Raw genomic sequence first — 16299 nt, forward strand, 5'->3', positions numbered from 1 at the left:
GAAACACTAAGCACCGCAACGGCAGGAAAATCACAAATGTGATTACGAGCTCCTTCTGTGGATTCGTGTCCTGCAGACAAAGTTTTCCTTCAGATTAAAAATATTCCGACACAGCACCAAAATGGATTTCACACATGAGAAATGATTGACATTAAAGGGGCGGGGATCCCGTCACCTGATCACCTGTTGACAGAAAAAAAAAAGTAAGGCAAGATACAGAAACCGTTACGACCAAACCTCATGCAGACACTGAATTTTGGCTTCAGATGATTAAAAAGAAAGCTGCTGGTTTCAGCTCTCCGGCTTGAAAAGGAATCATGACTGTGTGCAGGAAACGATGAACAAACAATGAACACGGATTTAAAAAGTGTGACATGGCCTTTGGAGTTGAATGTCTTGATGTTTCCCTTTCGCATCCAGCTGATTGCACCCACAGGCTTATGACACCAAGACGGATGTGAACCGTCTGTGCGATTGCTGTGGCTATAAAAACCCTCCAGCTGTCTCTGCGAGTCCCCCCCATCTCCAGTTCGGAGGGGCCGCCGTTTCATGGGCTCCCCTCCTTCCACCAAGTCCTTTCTTTTCCCGTCTTTTTGGGGATGGCGATGTTCTTTTACTGGCTGATGCTGAGGTTCAGTAAGCAACGACCATACTTCGAAGGCACCGTACTGTACATTGGCATGTATGTGTGTGTGTGTGTGTGTGTGTGTGTGTATGGGCATGTGTTTATGTGGGCCACACACGGGCACATGCATACATGGAGAAGTAAAACCAGTCCACAAAGTCAGTTCTCTTCATTGGTGTCAGCCCACAAGGCATCACCATGACAACTAAGGCAATATCTCTCGACATGAAAACACAGCATCGTCTTCTTCTTTTTTTTCCTTTTTAGTTTTTCTCATCCGATTCCCCACAATAATCATTAGCAACGATAATAATCTCTATTCAATAAATTATCTATACTGTACAATTAATTCACCTCGCACAGAACTGCAACGAAGGGGGGGGGGGGGGGGGGTGCTTTCTTTTTTCTTTTTTTAAAGTAAAGCTATGAACAGTCTGCCTCTGCTGTGTCCTCAGTGCAAACGCGTCTGCACACAGCACGCAGAGATAGGCAGACAGCAACAGGTTTTTTTCCTCCTCTTTCCTGTACAGAAATTAAAAAAAAACACGCAAAAAACTGATGCATTATTAAAGGCGGGGCAATGGGAGTAAAAAGTCTCGCTGAAAAGTGAGAATCCAGCAAAAAAAAGAAAAAAAAGTCCTTCCTTTCCTTGCTTTGCTTTCCTTTCCTGGAGAGAGTGAGTCATTTCCTCCGAGGACAGCGGACAGAAGATGGTGCCTGATTTAAAAAAAAAAAGGAGCTGGGCCACCACTTCCCGAGCCTTACTGCACTCCTTCTTCATCCACGTAGGTGGAGGGAAACCATCCAATCTGCAACATGAAATGACAATCATCACACAGGCGCTCGCTTTGATATTAGCCAGAGCAAACACGGAGTGTTAATTGGGTTCATTCGTGTCCCTTTCTGAATGCCGGGCCTGCAGTAAGATAAATATTTCCCCTCACCGCACTGAACGTGCCGGCATGAATACATTAAACTGAGGCCACCCCGGATGCTTCGGTCCGCATCAATTTGCCAGGGGACGTGAATTATTATCACAGATGGCAACTGCCTCACCTCAGTTCGAAAAAAAAATAAAAACACTTTAAGGCTACTTCAAACACTACTTCAGCTGTTGCCAGGCAACAACTTTTTCTGACGGTGAAGCAAACACTGAACTAACAGAGGTAATAACAGGCTGTATTTATGGCAACGCTTTAACCTCCACTTACACCTGTTGGGATCACGGATCCGAGTTTCCTTGAATTTCAGGCAAGTGTTAAAATTGAGGAGCTGGAGCCGCTGGAGATCTTAACGAGTGCAGCATAAAGCAGGCCCCCCACCTTACAAGTGCCCCGCACAAAGAACACAATACCAGGAAGAAATGTGGAGCCGCTGCTTCAGTGGAATTGTAATTGCTGTGACGTGGTCTGCGTTTGTTCGCTGTGAATCTCCTGCCGGATCACATTTTCAGTCCCTGTTGTTGGGATTGAACAGCCTGGTTTTAACTAACCATCACTGAACCTTTGTCCCAGAAACCAGAGTTCGACTCTTGAGTGAAAATTTCTAGTTTTACAGCCTCTTTGAAAAAGTGTTCCGAGTGTCATATCTGTGGGCGACAGCAGTGGAATTCTGCAGGGGGACTAAGAACGTCCGTGTGCACCAGTGACGGGGGATTATTCTGCCAAACTCTGCCGGTCTCAGCTGACCAGCGGAAGGATACGCTGGACAGCTGAGACACGGAGCAAACGACGAGGTTAGGCACAGGGATGTTTTTATCTGACAGCTGATGAAGATGTTTTCCACCTGCGTGCTTAAAGGAGTCAAAGCAAAGGTGGAAACGCACCGCCACAGAATCTAAATGAGCACTTTAACACCAGAGTGCAGAAAAGTTTGGGGAGTGGATGCGCTCTCTGGCTCCACAGCAATGCAGTAACATTGCCAAATTTATAGGCTAATGGGGAATATTCCTAAAATAAAAAGCTGATATCACATCCAGTTTTACAGCCAGCATATAGAGCTGGCGTATCTCCAGGTTTCCCTTTTTCCCTCTAACCACCTGCTTTTAGGGTTTTTTTAATGGTTTCATTGTAAAATGTAATCTCCCCGGTTCCCAGAAAGCCCACATCAGTGCTGCTTCTTTTTCTTTTTTTTTTTTTTTAAATATGATAGCTTGATATATAAGCTACTCAAGCTGAGAGGATGTTTATTTTCGCCTCCTCTTTTTTCTTTTTCCTCTTTCAAACTCAACCTGAAGGTGAAGCTAAATGGGATCAAAACATCCGAAGCCTCTGCTTTCAATCCGGGCTTCTCGGTCACGCCACACTTACTCTCCCATTGGCCTCTCCTTTCCACCAGCCCTGGTCTCCGCCGATCTTGCTGTAGATCTTGACAATGTCTCCTTCCCGCAGAGACAGCTCTCTCATGTCCCGCGCTGCAAAGTTGTACCTTGCCACGGCGGTGCTGACCACCCGAGGAGTGAAGACTGAAAATGGAAGCAGTGACAGCTCAGTCCTTTTCAGCTTTATGCACGATGCGCTTACAGAGATGATGACCAACACCTGGGCTCTGCATATCTGCTCATAATTAGTAACGAAAAACTGTAGAGGGGGGAGAATGGTCGGGACGTTGTTCAACAAGACTGTCGACACAAAACGGCAAATGAGGATGTTAGGAAAGAACAGCAAATGGTTGGTTCACAGGAGAGGAAATTGGTTTCCTTTTATCGGTTTCATAAGGAAATATGATCCCGGCATCCTGCGCAGAACTGAAATGCTGTTCATGAACACAGTGCCACGGAGAAGAAGTAATGAGCATGAGAGCATGAGAGCATGAGAGCATGAGAGCACGTGTCAGTAGGTGCAAGAGGATGGCAGCAGGGAGCGAAGAGGAGAGAAGAAGAGAGTACCTGACCAGAAGGGAGCTGAGCTCTGAGAGGAGGAGAAGTTGAGGCCCTGCGGACTGAGGAAGGAGAAGTTGTAGGAGGCGCAGGTGGCTGCTGAGAGGAGGAGAGACAGAGAGGGAGAAGGATATAAAGGGAGAAAATGTTTGAGGCGCGAGCATGCAGAGCTGGAGACAGAGAAGCAGAGTTCAAAAGAAGAACGCTCTGACGCTATATTTAGTTTGTTGTTCTCACAGAGTGATTTAACAACGGTCCCGTTGTTTTTACACAATCTATGTGTGGCTTTCAAAGAGAATCCGTTCGGGAGCAGTCATTTTATCTAAAAAGCATGAAAAGAGCACTAATCGCTTTCCAGTGGAAGCAGCAATTATTTAATGCCGATGTGTCAAACCAACGTGCAAAAAAACTAGAATGAAACCTCATCACTGGGACAGTGTGCGGCTTAGAATTAATAATACAATGATTTTATGCCACGGTCATCCAAAATGCCCTTCACTATTGACAATAGAAAACACATCAGATGTTAAAAGTGAGACATTTTATTGTTTTCATACCAATATTAGCTCACACCAGTAAAAGGGAGATAAATGGATGATTCTGGGTCATCTCTGCTGTGTTTTTGTTTTCAGCTGATTAAAGACAGAAAACAGAAAGGGCTTGGCGAGCTCATCCCAACATCGATTCTCGTCTCTGTCCCACACAAAGGTGTCTCCGGATTCTCTGGATCTTTGGATGATATTACGTACAGCAGAATATTCAAAGTTTTCACAGTTTTGTGTTCAGGATCATTATTCCGAAATTGTCGCTCGATTTCTTGTTTTTAGCAGGTTGTTGAATTTACGCCCATCTTCCAAGAGACTCTGCCTCTTTGAGGTGCTCTTTTTGTCTAGTTACTTGTTACTAACCTGTTGCCATTCAATCGGCAACACTGACCTTTTTGAGATGGGCTGCTGCCATCCCATTCAGGACCTCGTAATGTCTCACTTTCAACATCTGCTAAGTTCTCGGTGTCCGGTTGGGAAGAAGATAATGGTTTATTTCACCTTTTTGGAATTTGCGTTACATTATCATATTAGAATTTCTCGTCTCATCATTTATTGTCTTGTTTAAACAATCTACCAACAGATGTGAACATGACTGACAAATGACATGACTCACTCCCAACGCGTCGAATGGAACAGAAAGTTTTGCTTTTAAATGGAAAGAGAGAGCGGGCAATGCACAGAGAAATAACAACAAAGCCAAGAAATGCATCTCAGACCCTACAGGCAGATGTAACCGGCCCCCCCTAAACAAACCCGCCTCTACAATCTGGTACGGTCATAGATCCTGCCGACTGTAGATTGTTTTCCTTCATTCCACAGCTGTTTCTGTGTACGACTGCAGGTGTGATACAGCTGCAGCCAGGAAAATGCCACACTGTGCTCCTTTCAGACAGTCGAGATTAAGAGCGGTCGCCATCCGATTCAGCTGAAGCAGGAGGGAAACGGTCTGCCTGGAGTGGCCGTTTTTCTCTTTATGCAAAGCGAACAGAGACAGAGCAGAGTGGGACAGAAGCCAGCGCACAGCCACAGCCAGCATTCATACAGTTTAACACACAGACAGGGCAGCCAATTCAGAGGCTGCACAAACCTCTCACTTAGCCCACTTCCCCTTTGTCACTCTGCATCATTTAACCTTGCTGTCCTCTGTCCTCTCTGAGTTTCTCTTTTTATGGGTAAAGAGAACCACTGGGCCTGGCAGGAACAGGCGACCAGGGAGTCATTTTACCCTCACGTTACACAGCCAAGATGGCAAAGGGGCTGGGTCTGTAAGCTGGACCTGCACATTCTAACATCTCTGATTCAAATGAGCACAGTCATAATCCGTCATCGAGGCAGGCGGATATATTAGGACAGAGAGCAGTCGGCTCAGGGCTAAAACATCGGTGAGAGCATTTCCCTGCCACTTGTTCAGCTCCCGTTCATAATGGCAGCGGGCCTATCGAGGAAGCCTGTTAGTTGGAACATGTGTATGGGTTGGCCGGGTCTGCCTCGTGGAATTCCCAAACCTCTTCTTTCAACCGATTTATTGATTTATTTTCAAATCAAAGAAAGATCCACCCAGAGAGAGTCTCTTGAAGCTCTTCACCTTTCCTCCACTCCCACGGGGTGATGCATGGAAAGAAAACCCAAATCACCCAAAGCTCATGACCAATGTTCCCTCTAATTTTTCATGTGTCTGGGCATACACACAAGCTCCCTGAGCACACTGAGGACCACTGTGAGCAACATCAGATGTGCACGCTGTGGCCACACACCTGTTTCACACCAGTTCAACACCTTGGATCATAGCAAGTTACATGGCTTATTAAAAGAATCAAATCACAGCAGCAAGTTTCATTTGTTTACTTTTAATATAAGCGATTTGGCCCACTTAAAATGAAAAAGACAAAAATTTTGTTGTTCATGAGATGTGTAGTATGTTATCTGTTATATGTGAGAGTCATGCTTGCAGTCTGCTTGCAGCCTGCATGCAGCCTGCATGTTTTGCAGAGTAGACCTTTCTCACTCGAAAAAGAAAAAAATTTCTCCCAGTTTCACCGCTTGTTCTTCTGTTTGCACATACTCAGACAGCCATTCCATCCTAAAAGAACCGCATTCCTTTTTTTTACTTTGGCTTGGTGAGTGGGTGTGTCGCTGGCGCTGCCCGTCCGTTTCGCCATGATAAGGGGTTGGGTCTCTTAACTCCGCCGCACTGTTGTTAGCTAGCTAACCTGCACGGCGCGTATGGGCAGGGCACATATGCAAGCACCATCAATGCTAAGTAAACCGTATCCTATCATTGGCTGAACACCTGTCACTCACTGCGTTATATTGAAAAATGGTACAGAAAAACACATTATTGGTCTAATTAATTAGATTAGATTAGGTCTAGTATTAGATAATAATTAATACGTTTATGGTGAATTTTATTTTATGCGCTGCATAGAGTTTCTTGTGCGCTGAGAAAGTGCGAGCAGCTTAGAGGGAACATTGCTCTTGACCATAAGTCGGAGTCACAACATATGCAAAACAACCACTTCATCAAAAGCAAGACTTTCTATGGAATGACTGGAGGCCGGATGTACTTCAACGGGGGGGGGAGTATTTATTGGTTTTTTTTTTTTTTTTAAAGGAGCAGCTTGATTATAGGAAAGCGCTGAGATTTGATGAGGGGCAGCGCGTCATAAAGGGGTAATACTCGGAGCCGTTGTGCTGTGACTTTGAGGAGAGGAGCTCACCTGCAAGTTAAAGCCATAACCCAAAGAGACTGTTGTTTGCAGCATCATTAACCTGCTTCGTTTGGCTGAAAGTGATTTCTAAGAGAGGTTTACCTGGTGAGCGGGTGCTGGCCCGTGTTAGCGATCGCTCTCTCGACTTGTAGGGGTAGCGCAGTGTCGTGTCTAACAACTTGAAGCTTTCTTTGAGCGAATGGGACTGATAGTACTCCACCAGCTCCTGTTGAATTTGAGGACAAAGAAAAATGGAGGTTTTTTTCTGCTTGGAAAAGTCTTTTTGTTTTTGCAGTTGAATCCTGTATATTTCTTACCAGAAGGCTCTCAAACTTCTTCGCCTCAGTGATGTGAATCCAGCTGTCTTTCTCGATGACTTTGATGTGTTTTACTTCATCATTGAATCTGTGAAGAGAACCCCCCCGAGAGGAGAAGCCATTTATGGCTGCTTCGTGGTGTTCAGCAGTTTATATTTTTGCTTGGATCGTGGAACAGACTAAAATAAAGTAACTTTCAAACATTAAGGCCGACTGTCAGGTTTGTTTACTCAATCATATGGTCCATGCAGGCCTGCTGCACCCGTGTTAAAGCCCTGAATACAAATGTGCAAATGTATTCCCTTCCTTAATACATCACCATAACACAGCTCCAGTAGGAGCTCAAGCATTATTTATCTGTGGGATGAATTCTCTCAGAGGAGAAGCACAAAAAAATAGAGAAAAAAAGAAGGCAATTACTGAATGATAATTAGTTGGAGCTAAGAAATGCTACAGAAAAGGCTGAATGAGGCTCCCTGTTAGAACTTGATGGGGATAAAAACCTTCCCATGACATTTCTCCGCCCTGTGAGTGGTGAAACGCTCACTTGATGCTGATGGCGAACCTCTCCGCCTCGGCTGTCCTCTCTCTGATAAGGTAGGTCCCGCTGCTGTGCGACTTTAAAAGGTTGTCCGCCTGCTGGCGCTCCATGTTCCCCGCAAACCTACAAAGGAGCAAGGAATTAAAATCTGCAGCCTCGAGTTTAGGCTCTATTATTGAGCGACAGAGTGAAGGCTACCCAGATGTAATTCATTATTTTTTTGCTTGGGGTCAGCCTGCTGTTGCCCTGAGTTAACAGAACCCGTCTTTAATATTAACAGATCTAAACTAATTATAAGATAGCAACCTTGGGCTAATGGCAGTGCGGCATGTACAGGGCCATTAAATCTACAACATTTAGAAGTTAATAGTCTTACCAAGGATATCCATAGTAGTCTGCTTCCCTGGAGGACTGCCGGCTGGATAACGACTGGAAGGGCTGTCACGTGTACAACACACCACACGTTAAAGGATGTTGCAAAAATCCGAGCTTTGAGGTGATTCATCTAAACATGCTGTATGCGCCACACAGGCAGTAAAGTGATAACTTCAGAGGAATGAGGGGACTCTGTGAGCTGTAATGACTGAATCCCTGCTGTTTACGGTCTTACCTTTGGGTCCAGGCAGGGTTTAACACAGGAACTGGGGAAGAAGCCGCTCTTCTGTGTTTGTATCAGCTTCCCCTGCAGGATCAAGGCAGGGCAAGTTTATTAGTAGACACCAGGCAAAGGATTGCCTCAGGGCAGTGGATAGATGTACATGAAGAAAAATGGAAGAAACAAAGAAATCTCTGCCATCGTTAGGAGAAATCATTGTACAACACTGCTATGTGTGGAGTCAAATGTGAATCTTTGGTGCCCTCTAGTGGTCACATCACAAGCAGCACTGTGGCACCAGTTCCTTCCAAAACTACCTTACATTTCTGAGGCAAAAGCAACCTGGAAGTATGCCAATTATAGGAAAAAATGGAAAAATTAAAAAAACTGAAAGACGCCATCTTCACATGGCACTGAAAATAGATTCTGTACATCACATTATATACCGATGCAATATGATGTACTCGCTAAGAAGGAACACATCTGTCAAGATTACCCATCAGTGTCAAGCCGGTAGCTGAAGTGCCTTCACTGTCTGCTGCCTGAAGCCATCGATACTGAGCGCTGTGCACCCTCTGACATCGCACGGGGAGATTAAGCTGCCACGCTGTCGAGGGATAGCCAAGTGTAATAGCCAAGATAAATTCCTGGCACCAGAGAGTTGCCCTGAGTCACTTTGTGGAAAAGCTCGTCCAATATTAGCGTGTGCAACTCAATGATTCAGCCGGGACATCAAATGACCCCACAGCGAATTGTGCCACAGCTCCCCATCATCCGCACAAATAACTTATATTAAAGGACCCCCCCCCCCAGGTCTGCAGCTGCTGCACCGCTAAAGTTCAGCGAGAAGACAATTAATACCATCGGTAATGGTGCATGGAGCTTTTCAACTTGCTCATTCCAGATATAATGCTCAGGCATGCTGAATCACTCTCTGTGTGGACACTCCAGGCGTGTTGGTGACCGACTTCACCACACTGAGAATGACAGGGGGGCCTCCGTTTCCTGTGGTTTCCAGGTAACCGATAAAGACCTTTTATTTTCTATTTTGAAAGTTGTCTCTTCTTCAGCAATTTGGGCTTGACATGCTGGAAAATGTTATGACTTCATGTTTGTGCACGAAATAGAACGCTACAGTTAGCTTAGCAAACACAGCCCGCCTCAAGCACCGCAATCCATCTCCCAACAACTCTGAAGCCCAGAGCGAAATCTCGTTAGTTTAATCTACAGGAAAACTAAACGAAAAACATCAAGTTGTTGTCTTTTTTCTTTCATATGCCAGGGTAGTTCTTGGCCATGCTACTGACTTTCAGGAGTCTCTGCTGGATTCTTTCTGGCATCCTCACAGAGAAAACAAGGCTGCAGGAACTCACAGCAAGAAATCACTTTCGCAAAGATTAAGCAAACGAGAACGATTGTGTTAATTAGCTGGCTCGGGAGGTGCCACAAAGTTGGATTTTGGTCTGTGGGGACATGTAACGTGAGCAGCAGCTGTAAGTTTGCAGCTGAGCCTCGGACTCATCGATCATTTCAAATCCAATAAACCTGGTTTCTCAATGTGCCGAAGTAGAGAACCAACATCTGCCGTTGACATGGCAACACGCACACTTTCTGTATCAAAGGGGTGATTGAGTTTTAAATGATCGTCTGAGGTACCTCCCACCACGCTGTATCCGGATCTCCCTTCAGGAGCTCGATAAAATCTCCCGTTTGGAAACAGAGAGGGGTCTTCCCCTGAGGGGCTGGTGTGCCGTGGTAGTTCCTCACCGCCACCATCTTAGGACCTGAAGACACAGCAGAGGTAAGAGGGAGCAACAGATACAGGTTAACGAGGAGGTCAGACGTTGTCTGAAAAGAGTGTCGTTAGCAAACATTAGCAAACGGCAGGTTGGTGCTTGCATTATTATCCTGTACACTTGTAAGATGTACACAATAAAACCACAACATTCAGAGTTCAAAGTCGTGACGAAAGTCTTATCTTACAGCGAGAAACTTTACCGGAGGTATATTTTCTCATAATCACACATATTTGCTTTTATTTTAAAGGACTACAAACAAACCAGGATATCCATCACTGTCACAGATCTGCTTTGTCACCCACTCTGCATGGCTGCTGGTGTTAAAATAGAGCCATCCACTAGATGGCAATAGAGAGCTGTACTGTTCAAAAGCAGCTGCAGTCAAAACAAAGTTCACAGCTGACAGAACATCTGGCATCACATCTAAGTGTTGAGTGATGGGAAGCATTCTTACCTGGTGACATTCCAGGCTCCTGTAAATGAAAAAAAAAAAAAAAAGGTATAAACAATTGATAAAATGCCTTTAAAATGCTTGAATAGTTGTGTGTAAAAGTGTGTGTGTGTGTTAACTGGGATTCTTTTACAAGGGGAGACAATGTCAGTGAGAGCATGTTGTTAATGGACAGAGGCTCTACTCACCAAGTCGAGAGGATCTGAAACAATAAACAAAACACATGGGCTGTTAGAGAGGACTGGCGACAAAACTGATTATCATTATTCATAATAAAGCTTAAGACTCGATGTTAAAATTCCACAGAGAGAGCCTCACGTGGTCTACATTTTTGAGTGTTTTACGTCAAACAAGAACGCAGTTTCTCATACATAATTTGCTCTTGAGTGTGGCTGAGGGAGGCAAACTGCATGCTAACTTTCCACCTGTGGTCATATTATTTCCTCCTTCAGTCACTCTGCCGTATTTGCGCTTTCAGCTCTGCCCTCTAGAGTGATGATATTTAGCTCGGCCAACTACAGTATGTCAGGATTCTGATCTAAAGAACCAGGGGAGGTGTTGAAAGGCTTTGGAACATTAAATATTTAAAGTCTGGCCACACTCAGCTGTGCTGGCTGCGGCGGATGCTTTGATGATCACCAGTACAGGAAAATTTCAGAGAAAAATTTTGACGAACATACATCATTTCCACGTCTATAAATTAACTGTAGAACATAGTCATGCCAGTTTTAGATATACTGAACCTTCAGTTTAAAGTGCTCCAATGCTAAAAGGTTACAAACAACTGGAGCAAATAATCCTAACTATACTATACTCACAATATTAAGAAAAAAAGAACACTGCAGGGTGTGAAATGACAGTCACGGGATTCCTCTCGACTCCCAGATGTTTCCCTCTTTGACACCAAACCGAATGACACAATGAATTAGTCCCATCTTCCCATCCCCCGTGGCGCCCTGCTGGGTGACGTAGGGCTGTGCTCCGTAACAGCAGGTTAACTTTGTGTGAATTAGGGCGGTCGTTGTTCGTGTCATGCACATCTGTGACATACGGCCTCGCTGCTCACATCTAAATGTTGCACGAACCCGCTCGGCCAGGCCAAAACCTTCATCTGAGTAACATTTTGCTTTAAAAGGGAAACACCTACTGATTTTACAGATGGTGATCACTTCCAGACACTCTTTGTGAGCTCCTGTTCCACAGCGAGAGCAGTAGTAGCCCTGATAGAAAATGCCCCTGGAGAACACACACACACACATCAGTAATGCAAACAGGAAGTGTCTCAGACACACATTAACCTCCTGTAAGAGCAAACCATGAGGGGGGCCTGCAGCTTCTTCCTCCATTCTGTAAATGTGGCTGCAGATCCCTCATCGTTTCCTACTGTGTAATTCTTTAAAATCACAAAGCCAACTCGCCTCATTTAAGCCCATGTTCTCAAGAGGTGCGTTTGTTATGGGCGCTGTTACAGTGCATGCGCCGCACGCAGCCATGTAGAGTAGTAAGTGCCATAAATCACGATTGGATCCACTGGGGCTGCAGCACTAATTAGCATCTAGAGCTCTGGTCCCTGCCTCCACCAGCTCTGTGAATTTAGGTCAGCAAAACCATGAAATTTGTGGGTCAATACACTGAGTGGAGTTTAGCCAGCTTACTGTAATAGAGGTGAAAGTGGTGGGTTTGTCCCCGCTGCACAGCGCTCCCACACCAGAGGAAGCGTGTTGCCGCATACAGTGGGTGGTGTTGGATGTTTAAAAATACCCATCAGCCACAGTCACACCAAAGACTGGTATGGCACTAATGAAGGACTGTTAGCAAATGGCAGCTTCTCTCTTGAGTTGTAATTCTGCGGGTTGCTTTTTTTTTTTTTTTAAGCTTGACACCAATTTTATAGGAGATACAATAAATACTACATTCATCAATGATGTACAGCACTCAGATACTGCTGCATATAAGCAGTGATGGAACATAGCAAACACATTAATTCAAGGACAGTAAGTATACTTAGTGAGGTAATATTGTGTTTTTCACTCATTAAACTTCTAAAGCTACCACTAAGTTAGCATCTTCTTGCTCATTAAAAAAAACGAAACAAACAAACAAACAAACAAAAAACATGCTGAACAATTTCATGCCGAATTGTCCCGACAGGACATAAATAATTACAATTAAGTTTTACTTGCTTTGCACCTTTTAGCTAAATAACAGAGTCTTCATCGGCAGAGACAACAGAACAAGCGGAGGACAAATTTCGTGTGTATGCATGACAATAAATCTGATCTTAATCTTAATTTTAACAAACTTCTGCCATTTTGTTAGCTAAAGTTAGCTCCACCAAGACTTTCTACATTTTAACAAGACAAATGATCACATCACAAAAAGCATGACACAAATCAAGTAAGCTTTGTGATGATCAGATATTGGGTATATATTTGTTGGATAGGGCACGGCTAGCCGTTTCCTCCGGGTCTCCATTATGGCACTAAGCTAAGTTAGCTAGTGGTAGCATCATATTTGTGGTCCGATTCTATAAATCGTAAATATAAACGCTTTCCAAACTTTCAAATGTTTTCTCTTAAAATGATTCCGCCGCTGTATCAAACATAAAAATAATGTATTTGCCTCTGTGTTGCATAAAGTTGGCCCGCCTACATAGCCTATTGAATGAAAAATACAGGGAAATCTAGGCTCCTACTGAAGACTTTATATCTTACAGCCTGTTGGAAAGTCTGCATAAAGCTGTATTCATTGTGGGATATTAGGTGCAGATACATCCACATGAGTACTGGAGTTTGTTACCTCAAGAGCATCTTGCAGGCTCGACAGTTGGTGTTCTTATCGAATGTGTGCATTTGGAAGTTATGCTGATTGGCCGTGGCCCTCTCTGGCTTGATGTTGGACCTGGAAGAGTCAATAGTTCTACGTGAAATCAGCTAATCGGGCAAAGCAGCTGATAGGATTTCCATTCAGATATAACTGAAGTTGAATGATAAAAAACATGACAGATTAAGAATTGTTTTTTTTTTTTAAATGCATGAAGCTAAAAGGAAAACTGAAAAAAAAAAAAAATTGAATTTGAAGAAAATCTACTGCACCGCAATCCAAATCTCATTACAGCGCCTAAAAGGGATTTCCTCCATGTGACCATACTTACATTGCCATTTCAAACTGCTCCATCCACTTCCTCTTTGTGTCCTCAGTTTTACAAAAAAACTGGAAGCCCTGCTTCCCTTGCAGGTGGATCAGATAGAAGCCGTACGACCACTGGGGAGAAAAAGTGAGCGTAGAACAGATGGCAGAGAGATGTGTGGATGGCAGAGACAGAGACAGAGACAGAGACGGGCAAAGAAGCATGTGATAACGGCACTTTCAAACGGCTACATTCGTCACTGTAAATGTGATAAGTTCAAGGCAAGACCAGAAGGTATTCTACATGCTATGGCGAGGCGTATGAGCAGAAGCCGGAGAGCCAGCCACAGAGCCGGAAGGTACATGTGCAATCACGGCATGACATCCAAAAGTAGGCCTCTATGTGAGAATGAGTTAAATAAAGGGATCACTTGAGCTTACCATTTTTCCACTTGACTGGTAAGCATGCAAAAAGAAAGACACCAGAGAAAGACCCAGTTACACATGCAAACATGGTCAGACACATGCAGATTCAAAACAAAAAAAGCCATGTTAGACTGGTGGCGCAATGCACTGCTGTATGACTTCATGAATCCCAAATGAGCTTCACTGCATTTACACCGTCTTTCAAGCATTGATGAGCACAAAGCACGTTTGGTACTTCGATGCATTACGCACACGTTCCATATCTGAAATTACCAGCAACGAGCTCCTTCAGCTCAAGGGCAACATATGCAACGATCATACAGGCTGTTTCATCATGTGCACTTGCAAGGCCACCTTTGGACACATGTGTAAGGAAGCGTTCAGCTCCATCTCATTTCAGGTCAAACCGAAGCAAATCGTTTTCTTACCTTTTTCATGTCTCTGTTGTTCGTGGGGTCGTCCGACATTTTATAAGACTGCAGTTCAATAATCTCTTTCAGCTCATAGCAATAGCCTTTCCTCTTGCAGACAATAACCACTTTGTCAAACAGGAAGATATACCTGGAGATACACACACACAAATTCACTGATCAAATTCCCCGATCAGTCGGGGATTACTTACGCTTTTCTCTTCTAATTCAGACTCACCGGTCTTGTTTTGTTCTATTGACGATGGAGCACACTTTCAGCTCTCCGTCTATCTTTGGCCTGCCGTACTCCTCCAGCTTCACCTGCTGCTTCGGTCACAAAGATACACGACACAGGGTGTCAAACAACTGCATTCTGTAACTTCATCGCCCTTAAAGTGAACGTTTAACAGGCTGTCTTTAATCTGGGTTCTATGGCTGTGGTTAGGATGCAAATGGACTGAACTGAAGCACATGAACTAGACTGTGGAAGATCACCTGGGGATGGACATGCAGGTTACGTTGCTAATTTAAAAAGAAAGAAAAAAACAACTACTGTGGTGGACATCCACAGGAGAAAAACGAAGAGCTGCTATTTCTTTGGGAACATGCTAGTCGTTCATATAAATTCATTGCCGGCTGTTGAGTCATTTTTTTCAGCTTTAATGTTTCCCTTCACCTTTTCTCATCTACATTTTCTAAATGCAAGAGGAAGCCCTTGTAATTACGGCCTCTCCCACTTCAAACCACTGACAACAGCTTAAAAGCCCACAATGGATGAATGCCTCTGCTACTAAATAATATCTGAACACGGCATCCCATCTCCTATAATATGATGAAACGACAGTTAGGCAAGTTTAAGGCCTTCAAACATGAATGGATTCAAATCGTCTTTAGCATGTACGTCTTTTGTTCTCAAAGAAGAAGTGAAAGAGGAGTACTTACGAGATTTTCTATTGAACTTTGGAATTCACTGATTTTTTTCAGAGTCTCATTGTCCCTCTTGACTTCGTTGATGTACATGGCCAGGTCCTGAAAGTGTGGATCAAAACTTCTTTTAGCTTTCGGGTTCAAATCTCGATGGTGTCCGCCACATCGTGCTCGTCTTAGACACAGCCTGGGCTTCGGCGTTGTTATGTAACGTTTTCAAATGGCCACTCAGAGAAATGCACACATAGAACTCAAACCTGCATAGCCTCCAGAGCCTCCTTGAGTTGTTGTCTCTCTGGTCGGTCAGTTGAGTGACTCAGAAGTTCCTGCGGAGGGAGAGTGCTATCACTGTTTCGTAGAAAAAAATGTAAAAACACGATGCAAACACTGGTGGTAATGTGTAGCAGTTCTTTCCAGATGCGACACTGATGTGGCAGACAATGAGTTGCTGCTGAGCACCATCAACAGCAACGTCAATAAAGACGACACCTTGGAGCTGAAGCGAGTGGTAACTGGACTCCATGTCCGATGTCCTTTATAGTAACAAGATAATTGTAGTTTTGTTTTCCCCAGCAAATCACGCCGTCCTCCCAGCCGATCAATAACAAATATGTTTAATCGCTTTGAATTTCCTCGCTTATCCTCCACGGGCTTATTGGAGTGATTTATAAAATGCTGGCGAGCAGCAACACCCTGTTTCAGGGAAGAAAGACGCAGTCAGTCTTTTTTTTTAATAAGGAACAATAACATTTTGCCAGCTGCCCGGCAACCTGACAAACCCGTTCAGCACTTTCTGAAATCATATGCAAGTCAGTGCGCAGCAGCTAGTTTTTTTAGACTGCTATGAAAGTGGGGTAGATCAGAATAGTCTGGACTCATTTTTTATCTCAAAGGCAGAGTTATCAACAGTCGAACTGCCCTTAATGAACAGTTAACCCTGACCGA

At 44.1% G+C, this 16299-nt stretch overlaps 1 protein-coding gene across 14 annotated transcripts in view; it reads right to left on the reverse strand.

Moving 5' to 3' along the window:
- Positions 1–1011: 1011 nt before the first annotated feature.
- Positions 1012–16299, reverse strand: part of vav2 (vav 2 guanine nucleotide exchange factor) — a 187182-nt gene continuing 171894 nt past the window's right edge. For 3 of the 14 annotated variants that reach the window (XM_075455542.1, XM_075455545.1, XM_075455541.1), the window contains 19 exons: positions 15612–15680; positions 15370–15456; positions 14666–14754; positions 14446–14578; positions 14033–14047; positions 13617–13726; positions 13262–13363; positions 11610–11698; positions 10651–10703; positions 10466–10484; positions 9869–9996; positions 8228–8299; positions 7994–8055; positions 7624–7740; positions 7077–7164; positions 6862–6985; positions 3513–3602; positions 2935–3089; positions 1012–1434 (listed from right to left, as the gene is read on the reverse strand). In XM_075455542.1, coding sequence (XP_075311657.1) covers positions 1387–1434; positions 2935–3089; positions 3513–3602; positions 6862–6985; positions 7077–7164; positions 7624–7740; positions 7994–8055; positions 8228–8299; positions 9869–9996; positions 10466–10484; positions 10651–10703; positions 11610–11698; positions 13262–13363; positions 13617–13726; positions 14033–14047; positions 14446–14578; positions 14666–14754; positions 15370–15456; positions 15612–15680 — 1650 coding nt within the window. In that variant the 3' untranslated portion in view covers positions 1012–1386. The remainder of the gene's footprint in view (positions 1435–2934; positions 3090–3512; positions 3603–6861; positions 6986–7076; positions 7165–7623; positions 7741–7993; positions 8056–8227; positions 8300–9868; positions 9997–10465; positions 10485–10650; positions 10704–11609; positions 11699–13261; positions 13364–13616; positions 13727–14032; positions 14048–14445; positions 14579–14665; positions 14755–15369; positions 15457–15611; positions 15681–16299) is intronic. The other 11 variants (XM_075455550.1, XM_075455549.1, XM_075455548.1 and 8 more) reach the window with 9 other exon arrangements.

The sequence above is a fragment of the Odontesthes bonariensis genome, chromosome 22 (genome assembly GCF_027942865.1).
Source record: "Odontesthes bonariensis isolate fOdoBon6 chromosome 22, fOdoBon6.hap1, whole genome shotgun sequence".
In the NCBI taxonomy this organism is placed as follows: Eukaryota; Metazoa; Chordata; class Actinopteri; order Atheriniformes; family Atherinopsidae; genus Odontesthes; species Odontesthes bonariensis.